This window comes from Bos taurus, chromosome 22, assembly GCF_002263795.3.
Source record: "Bos taurus isolate L1 Dominette 01449 registration number 42190680 breed Hereford chromosome 22, ARS-UCD2.0, whole genome shotgun sequence".
NCBI lineage: Eukaryota > Metazoa > Chordata > Mammalia > Artiodactyla > Bovidae > Bos > Bos taurus.
The window spans coordinates 35,936,361-35,955,400 of record NC_037349.1 but is presented as its reverse complement, the minus strand read 5'-3'; the positions used below and the strand labels follow the sequence as shown (position 1 = coordinate 35,955,400).

At 40.9% G+C, this 19,040-nt stretch overlaps 1 protein-coding gene across 25 annotated transcripts in view; it reads right to left on the bottom strand.

Annotated features, from left to right (window-relative positions):
• The window catches only part of MAGI1 (membrane associated guanylate kinase, WW and PDZ domain containing 1), a 644,187-nt gene that overhangs the window by 67,663 nt on the left and 557,484 nt on the right, over positions 1-19,040 (bottom strand). For all 25 annotated transcript variants that reach the window (XM_059880041.1, XM_024983171.2, XM_024983156.2 and 22 more), the window contains 3 exons: positions 18,475-18,567; positions 12,590-12,772; positions 11,443-12,063 (listed from right to left, as the gene is read on the bottom strand). In XM_059880041.1, the coding sequence (XP_059736024.1) occupies positions 11,443-12,063; positions 12,590-12,772; positions 18,475-18,567 (897 nt within the window). The remainder of the gene's footprint in view (positions 1-11,442; positions 12,064-12,589; positions 12,773-18,474; positions 18,568-19,040) is intronic.

The window sequence follows — 19,040 nt, the reverse complement described above, 5'->3', positions numbered from 1 at the left end:
GGATGTCAGATGGGCATTTCACAGTTACCATGTCTGAGAAGGCACCCTTGATGCCTGAGTTCAAGGCCCATCCACTCCTACCTCAGTACACACATCTCAACAAATGGTCCCTCTGTCTATCTACCTGCCCCAGCAAGAAACTTGGGGGTCATTCCTGGTTCCTCTCCTTTCCTTTCCTTCTTCAGCAGGGCTCAGCAAACTGTAGCCCCAGGACCAAATAATGTTTTCTTGGAACACAACCAATCCATTTGTGTTCACGTCATCTGCTACAATGGCAGAGGAGAGTAGTGGTAACAGAGAATGTGGCCCACAAAGTGAAAATACAGACCATCTGGTCCTTCAGAGACAAGAGTTGGCCAAGCCTTATCTTGAGTCAACCTACCCAGTGCTGTCAACTCTCCTGAGCACTCCTTAACACTCCTTAAACACCACCCCCGACCCCCAACTTCCTTCTGTCTCCATGGCCATCACAAGAGTTTACACTGCAAACACCCTTCTCCAACCACCACAATGGCCCTACTGGGTCTCCCCTTCCACATCAATTCCTCTAAAATATATTCTCAACAAATATGCCAGAGGGATTGTTTAAAATGTTAACGAGATCTCATCCTTGCATTTCTTAAAACCAGACATCACACAAAAAATAAAATCCAAATTCTAGACCCTGGTTGCTGGTCTCTGAAGCTCATCACCACTCCCCTTGCTCACCTTTCTTCAGCCACACTGTCCCCCATTCTAGTTCCTTCTTGGGGCCTTGGCATTAACTGTCCCTTGTTCCTGGAATGCTGTTTCCTTCCTTGTGGTCACTCAAATCTTGTCACCTAATTGAAAGCAGCCCTACTCCTCTGTCACTCCCACACCACTTCATCCAGTTTCCTCACAGCACTTCTCTCTGGATGATATTTTCTTGCTCATCTGAATATTTCTGCCCTTTTTCTCCTTCCTGTAGAATAAAAGGGTCATGAAATCTGCAGTAAACTTGTTTGGTTTGTGGATGATCTGTTTCATTCCCAGCACCTAGACAATGCCTGGCCCACAATGTTTAGGAATTTGTCCCCCCCAAAAGGGAAAACAAAAGAACCTCTTTACATTTAAATGCAGACCTGTAGGTAGAATGAGTATTCTACAGCCCACTGCTGCTGCTGCTGCTAAGTCACTTCAGTCGTGTCCGACTCTGTGCGACCCCATAGACGGCAGCCCACCAGGCTCCCCCGTCCCTGGGATTCTCCAGGCAAGAACACTGGAGTGGGTTGCCATTTCCTTCTCCAATGCATGAAAGTGAAAAGTGAATGTGAAGTCACTCTGTCATGCCCAAATCTTAGCAACCCCATGGACTGCAGCCTTCCAGGCTCCTCTGTCCATGCGATTTTCCAGGCAAGAGTACTGGAGTGGGGTGCCATTGCCTTCTCTACAGCCCACAGACCAATGCAATAATTCTAACTTGAAATTCCTACACTCTTCCAGAAAGGGGAGACAACGTCACCACTCCTTAATGAAGATTATAAATCACATATACATTTATAATAAATAATGCACAAAAGCAAATAACTTGGTGCATTAAGTTTACATTTAATCACTAAGAAATTATTAGGTAGCACACTGGATTTAATAAGAGGACTTGACTTTCAAAATTACTAGAAAAACCAAGCATCACAGGTAAGCGGGGAGGTCAATTAGTTTGAGATACCAAACCAGATAAACACACCAAGATGACATCTACACCTTCCTTTTTTAAGTAGAGGTCTGACAAACTGTAAATTGCTGATAGTTCATGCAGCAGATTATATACTATTTTATATATAAGAATTTAAGGTGAATTTTTGTGTTAAAGTTTCTTCCCTTTTTGGGGTAAAGATACTTTACATAATATAATAATGTAAATTAAACTCCTTAACAGCAGTCCAGTATAACACATGAGATGCTTCGTGGCCAGGTTAAAAGCTGATAAGCTATCTCAGGACTGGAACACAGCAGATCGCCCAAGCACTAATATGTTTCAAGTGTTTCATGTTCTCTGAGTCTCAATTCCTTGTGACCCCCTAACATCCAGTTAACACATGTAGACAGCTGAGAGCAGTACCTACACATGGAAAGAATTTAATAAATAGGACCTATTATTATTATCATCTGTATAAAAGAAGTACATTAACCATGAAGTTGCCTTCAATTTCATATTTTTCTGCTTTAAAAGGCATTAAAAACAAGAGAAAAGGTAAAATGAAGGATAATCAACATAGCACTTTTGAGGGCAAAATAATCAAAATCTCTAAAGCAACACTGTCCAACAGCATTTTCTACGAGGATGCAAAGATTCTAAAACTGCACTGTCCAATATGGTAGCCATGGGCCACATATGGCTCTTCAGTTCTTGAAATGTGGTCCATCAGACTACATTTTCCATTGTATTTAACTTTAATTAAATAGCCACATGTGGATAGTAACAACTGCACTGGACCTGGAGAACAGGCTTAATTGGACCATGATTCACTGTCATGTAATGTATTTCTTTGTCATTTATTTATTTACATGAAGTAGAGTTGATTTACAATGTTGTGTTAGTTCTAGGTACATAGCACAGTGATTCAGTTACATACACACACACACACACACACACACACACACACAGGTTTCCCAGGTACCGCAGTGGTAAAGAATCCACCTGCCAATGCAGGAGACTCAAGAAATATGGGTTCGATTCCTGGGTCGGGAAGATCCCCTCGAGTAGGAAATGGCACCCTGCTCCAGTATTCCTGCCTGGAAAATCCCACAGAGGAGCCTAGCAGGCTACAGTCCATGGGGTCACATAAGAGTCAGGCATGGCTGAGTGACTAAGCACACACATACACACACACGTGTGTATACACACATGTGTATATATACACATGTGTAATATTTTTCAGACTCTTTTCTCTTATAGGTTATTATAAAACATTTCCTATGCTATACCGTGGGTCTTTGTCGTTTATCTATTATATACATAGCAGTGTGTATCTATTAATGCCAAACTCCTAATTTATCCCTTCCCTTTGGTAACCATCAGTTTGTTATCTACTGTCTGTGGGTCTATTTCTATCTTGTATATAAGTTCATTTCTACCATGTTTCCCTTGCCATTTAGAACAGCCCATGATAGAGGGATGGGTTTTGTAGGCCAAGAAGCCTGGGTTGGAAGTCAGGCTAGGTCACCTTCATGCTCTGTGATTTCTGAGGTGGTCCATCTCCTGCTGCCCATCTTCCCAGCTCTAATGATAAGCGCTCATCCCAGAAAGTTCTGTCCAAGATGATGAGGACTTATGAAAACAAATGGCCTGGCATTAATTTCTATTTTTCTTTCAGTATAGAGAATTTTCTGAAGACCTACAATGTGCCAGGCACAATTTTAGGTGGTGAGGATCCAATCGTGATTGAGACCCAGTCTTTGCTCTCACGGAGGAAAGGGCAGAGCATGATGGCGGTGGACACTGTTTGCTATGTAGCAATCAGAGCAGAAGCCTGAAGGACAGCAGGGAGAGAGCCCCGTGGCTCTCTGCAAGAAGAAATACACAAACAGAAAAAACAGCAGCTCTCGGCTGTGACACAGGACTTTGGAGTTTCCTCTGAATGATGGGACGTCATCCTGACACTAGCAGTGACTGGAGCCAATTGACTTTAAATCACTCTAGCTGGAGAATGGACTACAGGAAGCTTCGAGACCTGTTGCAAGGCCACGGCAAGGCCAGGTGCCACATGATGGATAGCAGAGGCCGGGGAAGACAGGGGAGGATGACAGGACAGAGGAGGGGGACGGGATGGGTTGTGCTGATGTGAATACACAGGACTCTCCACCTCTATTAGGGTATCACTCAGCCAGCAACCTGAATTTTCCTTTCCGAGGCCCAGCAGCTCAACTGAAGAGATTCTGGCAGTCAAACCTTAAGTGGTGCAATTTGCAATTCATTCTCCAGTCCGTGACCAGAGGGCAAAGAGAACAGAGGCGCCAGATAACTGGGGTTTAACTCTGAGGCAGGGCACAGCTCACTGCAGTTCTAATTATGATGGTTCTACATCGTTTCAGACAGAGGAAAAACACACACAAAGAAGAGCTAATGCTAATCATGTGCTTGGATGATGAGATTAGATATTGCTTTCCCTATGTGGATCGATGACGATTTAATCAACTAAATATCATCATTAATTTGTATGAAAATTAAGTTGCATTAATTTGCCACGGACTTCAGACCTCATTCATTCCTTTATGTATAAGGCGTACTGCTCAACAGTTACGGTATTGGAGCTTCTCATCTAAAAGCCAGGAGGCTGCTTAACATAGTGGGTAAGACATTTGTCTTTGGAAGTAGAATCGCTGGGTTCAAATTCAGCTGTGTGATTCTGGGTAAATCAGTGAGCTTCTCTGGGCCTCAGGATCCTCTCCTCTTAAGTGGAGGTAGAGACTTCCCTGCTGCTCCAGTGGTTAAGACTCTGCCTTCCAGTTCTTGGGGTGTAGGTTTGATCCCTGGTCAGGGAACTAAGATTCCACATGCCTTGGGGCCAAAAAAACAAAACATAAAACAGAAGCAATATTGCAACAAATTCAATAAAGACCTCAAAGATAAATAAAAATGTAAATGATTTCCTATTTAAAAAATCGTTAAAGGGGAGATAAGGTTTTAATCAGGCTCCCCTGGTGGCTCAGCAGTCAAGAATCCGCCTGCCAATGCAGGAGATGCATGTTCGATCCCTGAGTCAGGAAGATCCTCTGGAGAAGGAAATGGCAACCCACTCCAGTATTCTTACCTGGAAAATCCCATGGGCAGAGGAGCCTGATGCGCTACAGTCCATGTGGTCACAAGAGTTAGACACTACTTAGCGACTAAACAACAACCAGGTTTTAATCACTTCAGAGGGCTAGACATGTAAAATGTTTAGAACCAAGTCAGCCTGGCACACTGTGGAAGCGTTTAGTGTTTTTATTACAGAAGCTTTAAGCAAGGGAGTGTCTTATACATACCAACTAAACCAGAAATTTCCCTTTTGCTTTATATACTAAGCAATTTTAACTGTGGAGTCGCAACACCTACAGCAAAAGCAATTCCTTTTTTTCCCCCTACCAATCACTGCCTTCATTTCCCACAGAGCCCTGTTCAGAATCACACTCCAAACGGATGCTTCCACTGTGGCCGTGACAACGGGATGCTAAGAGGTTTATTTAAGTGTGTATGTATCGCTTGTACCACGGTAACAATTCTGGTACATAGTATAACCAATAATGTTTTTAACACGATCATTACTATCACTACCACCATTTTTATACCTAATTTATTGTCTTTTAACATCTCTCTCTTATGTTTCAGAAGTTATGAAGAGTGACTGTGAAGCTAAGAAATTAATTTTCTAATGTGACTTGCAGAGGAAGTTAAATTTATCCAGTTGGTATTTAACTGAGACCTTACTACATACAAGGTTCCCCATGATGTCCAGAGATACAAAAGTACAAGTTGGATAGAGTCTTGCCCTCCAGGAATCCTAGCATTTCATTACTTTACATTCAGATCCTAAAATTACTCAGTGTCCTGACAAGAGCACTCAGTAAACAAAGCATCACTTCTAATTCCGTTTTGATCAGCTAAAGCCACTCGGGGGATAAGCTCAAAAGAAGCATCTCTGAGACCAAGTCCTCCTTTCTAACCTCCTCTAAAGTAGAAAAATATCAAATTTGGGAGCTGCAATGGACCTTAGCAAAGATGGAGAAATCTGTTGCTTGGAAAGTAGACTTTAGAAGAAGAATATTACTTAGAAATGAAAACAACTGTTAAACTTTATAAACTTATTTAACTTCCATTTATATGTCACAGAATCTAAATGAGAAGGAATCAGGAGGGCAGGAGCCTAAGACTGATTCCAATTCTGATTTTATATCAGAATTGCTGGTAGAGCTTCTAAAAAAAAACACAGGTGCCTGCACATCGTGTACTCAGATTAAGATTCTGCAGATAAAGGATAAAACTCTTTTTAAAAAGAGAAAAAATAAGCTACCACACTCAGGGGCTTCTGATACTAGATAAGATCAGTAACACACTACTCATCACGTGACTGCTTCTAGGTCAGGAACTGGCGCAAGTGCTACTTTTTTCAGATGACTTGCCTAAAGTCACAAAGGGAATAAAGGCAGGAGTTGGAATTTAAACTTGCATCATCTGACTCTCAAATCTTTCTTTCCTCTACATGTCAATGAAAGTACTGGCATAAAATTAGAGCAGTTATCCTAAAGATGATCTAGTTCAAAATATTCTTTTCTTTCCTTCTTTTTTTTTTTTTTTTTTAAGATAAAGAAATGAGTCTCAGGGCAGGAGTTGTAACCCAGTCAGAGTTATAGAGGAGTTACAGGCAGAGGTTGAACTAGAGGCAGACTCCTGGAACCCTAGTTTAGCTTTTTCTTTTAAATAACACTTAAAACAAGATGATTAAAACACGCTTACTCCTTGGAAGAGAAGCTGTAGCAAACTTAGACAGTGCATAAAAATCAAAGATATCACTTAGTCAACAAAGGTCCATTACAGTCAAAGCTATGGTTTTTTCAGTAGTCATGGATAGATGTGAGAGTTGGACCATAAAGAAGGCTGAGCACCAAAGAACTGATGTTTTCTAACTGTGGTGCTAGAGAAGACTCCTGGGAGTCCCTTGGATTGCAAGGAGATCAAACCAGTCAATTTTAAAGGACATTAACTCTGAATATTCATAGGAAGCACTGATGCCAAAGCTGAAGTTCCAATACTTTGGCCACTTGATGCAAAGAGCTGACTCGTTGAAAAGGCCCTGATGCTGTGAAGGTCTGAGGGCAGGAGGAGAAGAGGGCGACAGAGGGTGAGATGGTTGGATGGCATCAAGAACTCAATGGCCAGGGGTTTGAGCCAACTCCAGCAGATAGTATAGGACAGAGAGGCCTGGCACGCTACAGTCCATGGGGTTGCAAAGAGTCGGACATGACCTAGTGACTGAACAACGACAAACACAAAATGATATGTACTTTCTTTTTTTTTTAATTTGGCCACGCTGAATCTTAGTTGTGGCATGTGGGATCTAGTTCCCTGACCAGGGAATGAAGTCAGGCCTCTTCATTGGGAACTCAGAGTCTTAACCACTGGACCACCAGGGAAGTCCTCAGTTCAGCTTTTTCAATACACATATTCTGTCAAAGTAAAACACACATTCTTCTCTTTCAAAAAATATTCCAAGTTGTCTCTTGAAACAAGAGTATTCTGACTCCACCCCCAATGGTATCTTCAAAAGCATCGCACTTCCTACTAGGTAGAAATTAGCCAAATACACAAAATACACAGGGGGCACAGGTAGTTATGCTACATATAGTATAATCCCTTTTTAAAAGTAAAAAACCTTTATGAAACAAATTCTTCATCGTTTGTAAATTAAAAAAAATTATTCAAAACAATAGTAATAACCTTGTAGCACCATTTTCCAAACATAAAAAAGACTCTAGACTCACACTGGTGTCAGGTGATGGGTCTTCTGAATGCAAATGCTCTGTGAAAAATTAAGAAAAATAAAAGGCATTCTCCTGACTGGACAGCAGAGGGAGAAGGAGGAATGGACTGGCCATGGGACGATGGGAAGCCAGGCTAAGGAAGAAGGGGCTGCCCTTTATAGAGCTTGACTGCTGGCCACAGACACGGCCTTGTTTACGGAGAAGACACCTATAAACAAATCAGTAACGATCCCAACTGACAAGCTATGGATGGACACCCCCAGCAAGCCCAAGCCTGACCCAGAGAACTGTCTCCAGAAATTTACAAACAATATTTCAACCTCTGCTTATTTTCAGGTTGGCAGGAGGGAGATGGAAAGAAAAACAAAACACACCTGATCTCAACCAGAACAAAAATAAAAAATGAGTTTAGGAGACTAAGAGTGAAAACCAAAATGCAAATGTAGCTAAGTTTTGCCCCAAAGTAGAAAGACTACTTCTTTAAAGCACAGAAAGTACCATCCTTGAGATATAAAATCCTGAGAATCAAGCCAAGTGTGGACTTAATGAGTTTATCAATCTGCTTACCAGGAATTAAGACACAAATGAGATTCATTAGAAAGAATCAGTGAAGTGGCCATTTGCTTTCTCATTTAACCTAGCTGCTATCCTTATTGATCATCAAACCTTCTCATTTACACTCCCATCATACAAGAAGAATGATTAAAATGCCAGCCCTGATTCAAATAACTGATATATGGCAGAAACAAATATATTTCTATGCTTTCTAGAAAGATTAATAGTAGCTGGTGCTGGCTTGCCACGGGAGGATGTACAAACGTTCTATCCGATACATAAATCAAACGCAAAGCATATAGCATATTTTAAAGACTGCTGATGTTACAGTGATTTTAAATTACTCAGGTTCTGGAATAAACCATGCAGATCTTGACTAATGTGGTAATGTATTCTGGAGCTTCTCTTGTTAATTTAATGTTATAATGTAATGGCATTAACTGAAAGACGGTCTGAGGAATTAAGTGAGAAAATAAACATATTTGAAATCAAGGGTATTTTATTTTTAACCCATACTTTATTGATGAATAGTCTGATCATTTCCATTGTATTTCGCTGTGGTTAAGATTCTTTAATATGCTTCCCTGTACACTCTTTAAAAAAACTTTTAAATTTTATTATTGGAGTATAATTGCTTTACAATGTTGTGTTAGTTTCTGCTGTACAACAAAGTGAATCAGCTAGGGATATGTTTTTATAATGAGTTGTTTGCTGGCTTGGGCAGATTCATTACAAAATGGTTCCATTAACCATCGTGGTTTAGTAGATTACAATGATACTTTGTTTTTCGTCCCTTCAAAATTAAATTGAATGGAAAAGAAAAACTGAACGAAATGACAAAAGAAATGGAGGGGCAAATAAATGAAGAAGGAGAACAGTGTGATTTGTAATGTCAAATGAGCAGTGGCTGAATCAGAGATGCCCTAATGTACCAAAAACTATTTACAAGTTTCCAACTTGCTGGCCACTAAAACCAGCAAATATGCAAAAATCAGTGGTATTCAGAGTTAAGTAAAGCAGAATACTGGACTGGAAACCCAAGAATCCAGGTGAACTTCTCAATCCTGCTCTTGGTTGGTACCTGCCTACCTTTTCAGGGACATGGTAAACATGGCCTGAGAGGCGCATGTAGGTTTGAAAAGCACTTTGTAAACTGCTCTCCTGCTTTTGAGTGCCAGGTACTACCATCCTCCACCCTCTCCCCCTCCTCATCCTTAACCTCAGGTCACTTCCTGTTACATTTTGGTCACTGTTTAAAACACATCTGTGAAATCAAGTGATCTGGGTACAAGAAGACACTTCAAAATATTATTGGTAGAAATAACTCTTTGAAAAAATGTGCAAATGGCTTTTATACCTGTTTAAGAATGGTGAACTGAGCACTGTGATTCACAAAGACAGTTCTGAATTCTGGATTCCCTTCCAACAACCCCAATCATTTTGATCACAGAACACACAGTTTCATGAGAGCCCAAGATCATCGCTGTTGCAACATACACAAGCTTTTCCATCTCAGTGAAACAGAGAGAAAGTAGAAGTCTGGTCCTGATCTTTTTTCAGAGGGTCAGAATACTCTGTGCATAAACACATCATGTTGGCAAGAGTCAGGGGAACTACCAATCTCCTGCCCATTGTGGGGGGTAATCAGTCAAGATTGGCCACAAACACTGACCCAGGAAATATTTCTCAGTGTGAGGTCCTGGAAGTTCTGGTGGGACAGGGGTGGGGGGATGGGGGTGCTGACAGGGGAAAAAGAAGAAAGTCAACTGTCTCAAGATTTATTTCGAATACCTCACTTCTCTGAGATTCTTAACCACTTCATCAAAATGTGGGTATGCTGAGATGTTTTTAATATGATTCATGGAACTGTTGCTCCCACCAAGGGAAATAATAATCACGTGTCCATTCATTTATTATCTGTTCATGCATGAACACCTAGCAGGAGTCAGGTACTATGTTAAATGCCAGGGACAACTGTCAACATGAAGACATGGGCCCTGGCTTTAAGGATATTAGATTCTAATGAAAAAGGGAAAGCAACAAAGAAAAATAAGAAAATGTACAAAACAACGGCTTGCGATAATAATGACTATGATAAAAGCTAACAAGAAATGGAGTGATGCAACAGGGATTACACAGGATTGCTGGGGGCTACTTTAGAGAAATAATCAGAGAATCCCTCTCTCAGGAGGAGACTTGAGTGAGACTGAGCCAGCCAAGTGAAGAGTTGGGGAAAAGTTTTCCAAGCAATGGAAACAGAAAGTGCAAAGGCCCTGACACAGAAGGGCTTAGAGAACTGAAGGCATCACAGAGAAGCCAGGTGGCCAAGCACACTGAGGAAGGGAGAGGAGTGTGAGATGAGGCTGGAAGAGTGGACAAGAGCTACATTTCACATGCACGCTGTGCAGACCAGGTTCAGGAGACTTACAGGATAAAGGTTTTCAAATCTTAACGGGTTTTAAAAGGCACAGTTTTATTTACGTCTAAAGGAAATTGAAACAGAGCAGGATACTATGGTTCTTTCCCTCCAGGTCTTCCGCCTGTCTTTTGTCCATAGAAAAACTTTAGTCAAAGATTAAGTTTAATTGGAGAAGTGAGAAAATGCAGAAGCAAATGAAAACAATCAAACAGAACCAAAAAATATTAGTTTAGTCACTAAGCAAAATCAGGGACCTTGAGGTCTTCCTCAATGGCTACAAATAGCATTTGGAGCCATATCCTTTGAGCTGTTTTATAAACACTGAAACCCTCATCAGATGGAATAAGCTAACTATCTGATGATCAGAATGTAGCCATGACATAAGCTGCCACAATTCTGAGAACCGGCCTCAAAAAAACGGGAATAAACTGACCCTGGAACTGAAAACTAACTGCCTTTGAAACAATCAAGATGACACTGATCAGACCGCTGCATGACCAATTTTAAGACGACAGTGCTATTTCCACATGTAGCCTCTTCTCTCTGCCTATACACCTCCTCCTCCTGCTATAAAAGTTCTGGCCCACTGAATGTCAGTGGGGGAGGGGCAGGTGGGACTCGGCCTCTGGACATGAGTCCACCCTCCCTCAGCTTGCCCGCCTCCAAAACAAAGCAAATTTTCCTTTCCACCAGCCTTGCATTTTTATTGGCTTTTGAGTCTCGAGCAGCTGGATCCCACTCTCAGCAACAGTATTACCCCATGTGCATGCCCTTTGTATAAACACATAATGTATAAACATAACCTTTAGTCTAAAGAGGCTAGCATTTGGAGAAATCAGAAGGCATTTTGAATGCATTTCCCAGTATTTAAATAAAAATGATCTTAAAGGAGTAGACATTTAGAAAGCCCCAAAGAGCCACCTGATAAGCAGTATATATAACAATGGATGTAAGGTTTTAAAAAAATGAAACAAAATAAATCTACATACCTCCTCGTTGCACCAATAATGTGACCTCACTTCCCTTTGGACATTCGATGAGCATGTCCACGACTTGGTTGTGAGTTAGGGCCTGCACATTCTTCTTATTAACTTCCACTATAAGATCCCCTTCTTTCAGGCCTCGGCACCTTGGACTGTCAACAATCTGTTTCACTCTTTGGCCGCCACCCCCAGGACTGTCCGCGATAGTAAAACCAAAACCCATTGGCCCTTTCACTATATGAACAGTTATGAGTTCTGGCTGAGTGGCTATGGAGGAAGCCAAAGAGACAGTGTCAGTGGGGTAACCATGGGAACCATTTGAAGCCACATCCGCAGGGCTGCTTGGCCTGGCATCCTTCATACTGCTGACTTTGCCTGTTTTACTACTGTGACTAGCTGGCGAGTCATAGGTCTCTTGCCCATTCACAATAATTGGTTCTTTATCCAGAATGGCCACCGAAGTCACTAAACTCGTGTTGGGGTCATCTGGGTCAAAGGGTAGTGGATAACCTCGGCAGAGTTCAAGGTCCACGCTGGCACCGATGGGAATGGACTGGAAGATTTTCACAACTTGTGCATGCGTGTGTCCCAAAACACAGGTGTCATTCACGCTCACAATTACGTCTCCTGCAAAAGAGTTGGGGATTAAGAACACTGCCCAGGAAAGTCTATCGATTTTATACTATAAAATCCTACCAATAAGAAGTTGAACTGAAATTGGATTAGGGGGTGATACTGCAAGGCACGAAAAGACAGCTGCTACTACTTTGTTTATGCTAATAAGGCATTCTTGTAGCATTTACCGGCTTCCCTGCTAATGGGAGTATAATGATCATTGAAAGAACATTTGAGCTTTTTCGTTAAAAAAAAAAAAAAAAAAAATCACTGCAGAATACCAAGTTGAGAATTCATTCATTCAAATGGATCTGCATTTTTAGTAAATTACTCCTTTACTATACTCATCAGCACCCTAACAGTTACCCAAAAGGGAAAATGTTAAAGCAGCTTCAAAGGTTTTCATCTATACCAGGGAACACATTTACGTAGTACAGTAAGCTTGCTCATTCGCCAAGTTTTTAAAGGACAATGACAAGCTCAAGAAATCATGGTGTTGTCTGGTCCTGACCACAGAGGACCATGTGGTGTCTCATACCTGTTTCCATCTTGCCATCCAGGGCGGCAGGACCATCTAGGACCAAGCTCTTGATTTGTAGAAACTCGTCAGGTTCATCCCCTCCAACAACTGTGAAGCCAAAGCCACGACTGCTTTTCCGCAGCTTTGTGTGAATGAATTTGCCTTTCAACTCTGAAGGGTTTCGTGTAAAAAAGGGTTTGCCTGCATCAAAACAAGATGTGGAAGGAAGGTCACCATGAGTGAAAAGATGAAGTAAATAAGAAATGATACAAGTTAGAGATCTCTCTCCAAACTCCTGTGCTGGGGCATGGGGGCACAGAGGTGTTTCAATAAAGCCCTTCTTGATTTCAGTTATAAGGGAATTCCCAGACCCTTTAGTGTAAGGAGGGGGCTAGGGTTCACTGTGTGTCAGCACAAAGATCAAAAGAAAATATAACAGAAGGATGACATTGGTGTCCACTGTCTGACACAGATCCTTGGTCTTGTTTCATGTAGTTTGATAGCAACTGATCTGCTATGAGGCCCTTCAAAAAAAAAAATGGAGTGGGTCTTTGCTTTGTGTCTTTTGTTTTGTTACAGATTATATTTTCTACTATGGCTTCCAGTGTATTGTTTTGAGTTTGGCTCCCATTTGTAGAGTCAATTACACAATAACTTTTCAAAGAGAAAACTCATTCTGAAAATAAACAGATGATACCAGGAGACATAGTATGGTCACAAAGAATAACTCATATAAATAAAAAATGGATAATCATGGGACTTCCCTGTTTGTCCACTGGTTAGGAGGTCTTCCCTGTGGCTCAGTTGGTAAAGAGTCTGCCTGCAATGCAGGAGACCCGGGTTCAATCCCTGGGTCGGGAAGATCCCCTGGAGAAGGAAATGACAACCCACTCCAGTATTCTTGTCATGGGGAATCCCATGGATGGAGGAGCCTGGTGGACTACAGTCCACAGGGTCACCAAGAGCCAGAAACAACTGAGTGACTAATACACACTCTCTAAGACTTCACCTTCCAGTGCAGGGGCCTGGGTTCATCCCGCATGCCCGGGTGTCTGAGAAGATTGTAAACGCCCCAGCACAACTAAGCCTGTGCACCACAACGGCTGAGACCATGCAACAAATCACTGAAGCCTGAACAACCTAGAGCCCGTGCTCCAGGACAGGAGACACCACCACAATAAGGAGCCCACAAATCGCAACTAGAGAGCAGGCCCCCGCTCGATGCAACGCGAGAAAGCCCATGCACATCAATGAAGATCCAGCACAACCAAAAATAAATAAATAAATAAACAGAGCATCGCTATTTTAAAAATTAAAAGGAGTCACTATTTTGAATTGAATTCTAAATTCAACTGATTTTTCCTGTCCATTTGCATCATTTAACAATTTGTGAAATAGCCTAGGTATGTCCAAAATCAGTTGTCTCATTAAAAATAAATTAACACATATACAGCTAAATAGCTTCTAAACATTTAGTGAATTCTCTTGATAACATTCACAAACAACATTTTATACACAAACCCAATATTTTATTTTGAGTTTGGGCCTTTCTCTGTAATTGAGAAGCTCAATTGAATTTTCCTGATTATTCCAAAGTAGTGAACATCATTCTGGGCTCAGACTCTTTCAGCTCTCCTATTATACTTCCTGTCTCCTGCCCTTGACACAGCTTCCCCATATGCCCTATTACTTTACTACCAAAAATGCTATCTAAAAAAAGGAGAAAAGAATCTCCATGTCTCCATATACCCCTGCACTAGGAGGCTGGCACACAGGAAGGCAAGTTATTTTTGGTTAGCTACATCTAAAAGGTCTTTTTAAAAAGGTCTCTGGGAACACATACAATTTTTAATTGCACATTTCAAAAGTCTCTGGCTCTTAAGAAGGCTTTTTTAAATTGCCTGGAGTCACAGGTCTGCTCACTAACCTCCTCCCCTCTACTGTAGTCCCAAGGCTGGCTGGAAGCACGACAAACTACAGTCTTGTCACCATGGCAAGACCGAGCTGGATTCACCATGTGAAGGCATCTGCCAAAGCACCAGGGAAGGGATGTCAAGCTCAGTCAGGGATTGTACTGAAAGAGTTGCCATGGCAATGACTAGATGGAAAATTGAGAACCATTCAGATAACCCCCGAATTTCCCTTTATGGGATATGCGAATAACAGCTATTCTTGAAGCAGAGGCTACTAGGGAAAGCTTTAAGGAAAACACATATTTCACTTAGGCAAAGACATCAATAACCATCAACTTTTCAGTGAGACACTCTCTGACCCCTTATTAAATACTGCAATATCTCCTCCAGCATTCACAATCCCCCCTACCTGCTTTATTATTGATCTCAGCATTTATCACCATCCTACATGGGATACAGCTTACTCACTGATTGGGAGTTTTTTCTCCCTCTCCCCCATACCCCACTGCAGGAGAGGCACAGCACATGCTCACACGTACAACACTAGAACCAACTCCACAAGGATTCCTGATTGCACGTCCAGAGTGTAAATAAAACATGGCCTGTTTCATTGCGTGTGCTCCAAAAATGTGTGTTGAATGAACGAATAAGAACACAAAGAAATGGAATTTAACGTGTCTTTGAGAAGGCTGCAAGAGGTGGCTGGGTGTGTAAGTTTTTCACCCTGATTATAGCAAAGTTAGAAAATGTAAAAATCTGGCAGTTTATCTAAATGAATATTTTAAAAAGCCATTAGCATATTTTGAGTTGAGAATGCTTTCAGCTTAAAAGAGACATGAAGAGGACTTTGAAATTACACACTGACTTTCTGTTTCAACATTTAACTAGGGAGGGAAGATCAGAGGGTTCCACATTTATGCACATTTTATTACGTTTTATTTACAGGTAGGTCATCAGTTACTGTAGCTTTGGAGAAGTGCTTTTCTATATACAAGCAGTGGAATGAGGAGCTCTCTGCTGCAGCCTGGTGGCACATGTAATTTTCTAAGACAGGCTAATCTGCTGACTAGTCACCAGTTGTAAGATCTGGTGAGGTGGAAGGATCACCTGGGTAGCTTTTTTTTTATGTATTCATTTCTAGGGCCTGCCCTGGATTCACTGAATCTGGAACTTCTGGGTCTCGGCCCAAAAACATCTACTCATGAACAACCTGTAGCTGCCTGCTTCTCCGCCAAGTTGGCACTATTCTTTGAACTAGTGTGTGAATACCATAGAACAGTGTTGCCCCAGAGTACTTCCTGTGACACAGGAAATGCTCCGTATCTATACTATCCAATACAGCAGCCGCTAGTCAAAAACGAGGCTTTCCTGACCCCTTGAAATGTGGCCAGTGGAAACAAGAAACTAACTTTTTTATTTTTTAAAACTGGAATTAACTTGTATTTAAAAGGTAACATGTACCCAGTAGCATCCAAACTGAATGGCATACATTAAGACGATGAGGTATCCCACAAAATAAAAAAAAAAAAAAACACAACAAAAAGGTTTAAGTCAGAAGTTAAACTGTTCCTAAGGACACCCAGGGTTCAAATCTGTGCTCTACTACTTCCTGGCTGTGTGTGAATTCCTAAACCTCTCTCTGCCTGAGTGTCGGGTGTATAAGTGGAGATAATGAGGGTACTAACCTCACTATTTACACGATAGTTGTAAGAAGGAACGGTGACAGGTAACATAGCTGAAGTGCTCAAGGAGGTGCCCTGATGCATAAAAAGAGGTTATCAATGTAGGTTATTATTTTGTTGATGGTGGTGGTGAAATGGGTAGGGTGAAGGGGTAGCTGCAAAATCTCTGAGCATAAAGCTGGAAGCTGGAGAGACTTCCCAAGAGCAAATCTCTTTAAAGTTAACATTTTCTGAGTTTGAGAAGGATACTCTCTTGATCAGAGGAAAGTTCAGTTGAGCAATGAACTCGGCAAAATTAATACCAAACAAATCTAACCCTATTAGCTACACAGCTTCTTCCTGAGAGTACTGTCAGGAACACAGACCAGGATGCTTAACAGGTACACAGGGAACTCAGAGTTGTAACCTATGGTGATAAAGCCCAACTTAATGTTTCTTACAACTGTAGCTTGGAGTCAGAGAGTATGGATTTAAACTGGCTTCTATGGTATTGGTTATACTTTGAAGATTACGATTATGCTTGAAAGACAACAATCAATACAGAGACTATAGAGTAGAAAGTTTTAAGAACAGACTATTTCCCACAGGGAGTTCAGTGAGCCTCTCCCAAACTTCAACCACTAGGGAACCCAAGAAGATTAAAGAAGAAAGGGGAGGGGGGGAAAGAAAGAGAAGAATCTGAAATAAAGTTCCTCATACAGATCAATACTGTCTGGACTCTTAACTCAGTTGGTGCACAAAGCATTTGACACTCAGAATCTGAAACTTTAAAGCTCTAATTTATTTAATCTCTAAGACAATCCTTTAAGGAAGCCAGGCTGTTTATCATGGGTGTACATACGTTATTTCACACAATAATAAATTTAGCAGAGAGGATGAGATCTAGTTCAGGATATCCTACAGTGGAAAAACAAAACAAAACAAAACACAGTCTCATACCTCCATGGGATTTAAAGTCTGAAGAGGAAACTTGCTAAATAACTGAACTCAAATGAACACTAATTACCAACTGTTAAATTCTATAAATGAGAAGTTTGACATGGGAAGAGTGAATAGGACAGAATCCAACAAAAACCTTAGATGAGCAGAAGTTGGCAAAGCAAAGAGTGGGAGGAAAAGACAGCTGCAAACAGAGAACAGCATATGCAAAGACCCTAATGTGGTCCACAGTTTCAAGGATTCAAGGAATTAACAAGAGGCTCAAGGAACTGAAAAGTTGGTGTAGTTAACTTACCATGAGAGAAAGAAAGAAGACAACATGAAGTTGAAGAAGGAATTTTATACTTTAAAAATACAGAGGAGACCACAATCCTGTTGATATTAATTTATATATCATTATCTTCTATGTTTTGTCTGTATTAAAAACATTACCACCATTAAATGGTATCAAACTATTTTATACAAGTTGATATTAACACTAATCTCATGATAATATCAGCTAAAAGGGAAATAATTTTTCTTATAAAAAAATGGAGGAATGAAAATTAGGGAAAAGGGGTATCTTCCCTATCTTTTAATATCTAACACATTTATATCTTTAAAAATGTAGAGAGAAGAAAAGACAAATTTTACAGCTTTTTATTGGTTCTGTAACATACTCCCCAACACTATTAAATATGATGTTTATTCTATTTTTTTATCTAAAAGAAAAAAGCTAAAGAAAAAAAATCCCCAAATCTTTTCTATCCTTTAAAAGTAATGAGGCCTGAAAGTAGCAAGATTCTGAGCTTCCAATTTTCTGTAATGAAGCTCAGTAGGGATGCATACTGTTTGTGAATGTAAATAAGTGAGAGCCAATGAAACGTTGGAATACATGCATAAATGCCCAAACTGCAACAAGAACAGAGGTTAGAGTGTAAAACACAGTAATATCAAACCATTTTACATTTACAAGAAAATCTTACTCAAAAGCAAATACATTGACTAGAATCTTAAAACATGCAGTGCTGAATTTTCAATGTATCTTATTTAACACAGTATTAAATGTGTGTGTCTTCTAAATTTAGGGTTCACAACTCAACATGATTTTGCATACCACCATCCCCCCACTCCCAGCAGCATTTGGCAATATCTGGAGACAGCTTTGTTTGTCACATTGGGGGAGGGTTTCTCCTGGCACTGAGTGGGTAGAGAGGCTGGGAACATTGCTCATTCCCTACCATATATACAGGTCAGCCCCACAACAAAGAACTATCTTGGAACAACCCTTTGGAAAGATCTGGGAATTATCAGATTTCATTTTTTAAAGTTTCTTGAAAAAAATTAAACTTTTGAGTCAAACTAGGATGCAATTATAAAAACACTTTACCCTGAAGTGGAGCTTCTCTGGCTGGCTCCGGATTACTTGGGGGGTGGTTTGGAATAGCAGGAGGCACAAGCGATGAATGATCTTCTGTCCATTCTACAATGAAAACAAGAAACAGTTTACTGTTTTCCTTCCAATCACTGGTCACCTTACTCAGGATTCACCACCTTCTTCATTATAAAACTACCCAAACCAATAAAACCAGAAGCAGAGAGCTTCACTTGAAAAGAAATTGGTATCTGATGCTATTCTATGTAGGGCTTCCCAGGTGGCGCTAGTGGTAAAGAACCCCCCTGCCAATGCAGGAGACATAAGAGATAGATGTGGGTTCGATCCCTGGATCAGGAAGATCCCCTAGAGAAGGGCACTGGCAACCTGCTCCAGCGTTCTTGTGTGGAGAATCCCATGGACAGAGGAGCCTGGCGGGCTACAGCCCATATGGCTGCACAGAGTAGGACACCACTTAGCACACCTACTCTGTGTTAAGGTCCCTCCCTGTGTGTGTGTGCGTTTTTGTCTCTTTCTCCTAAGACCTCTGAGGACAGAACTAAAACCAATAAAAATACAAC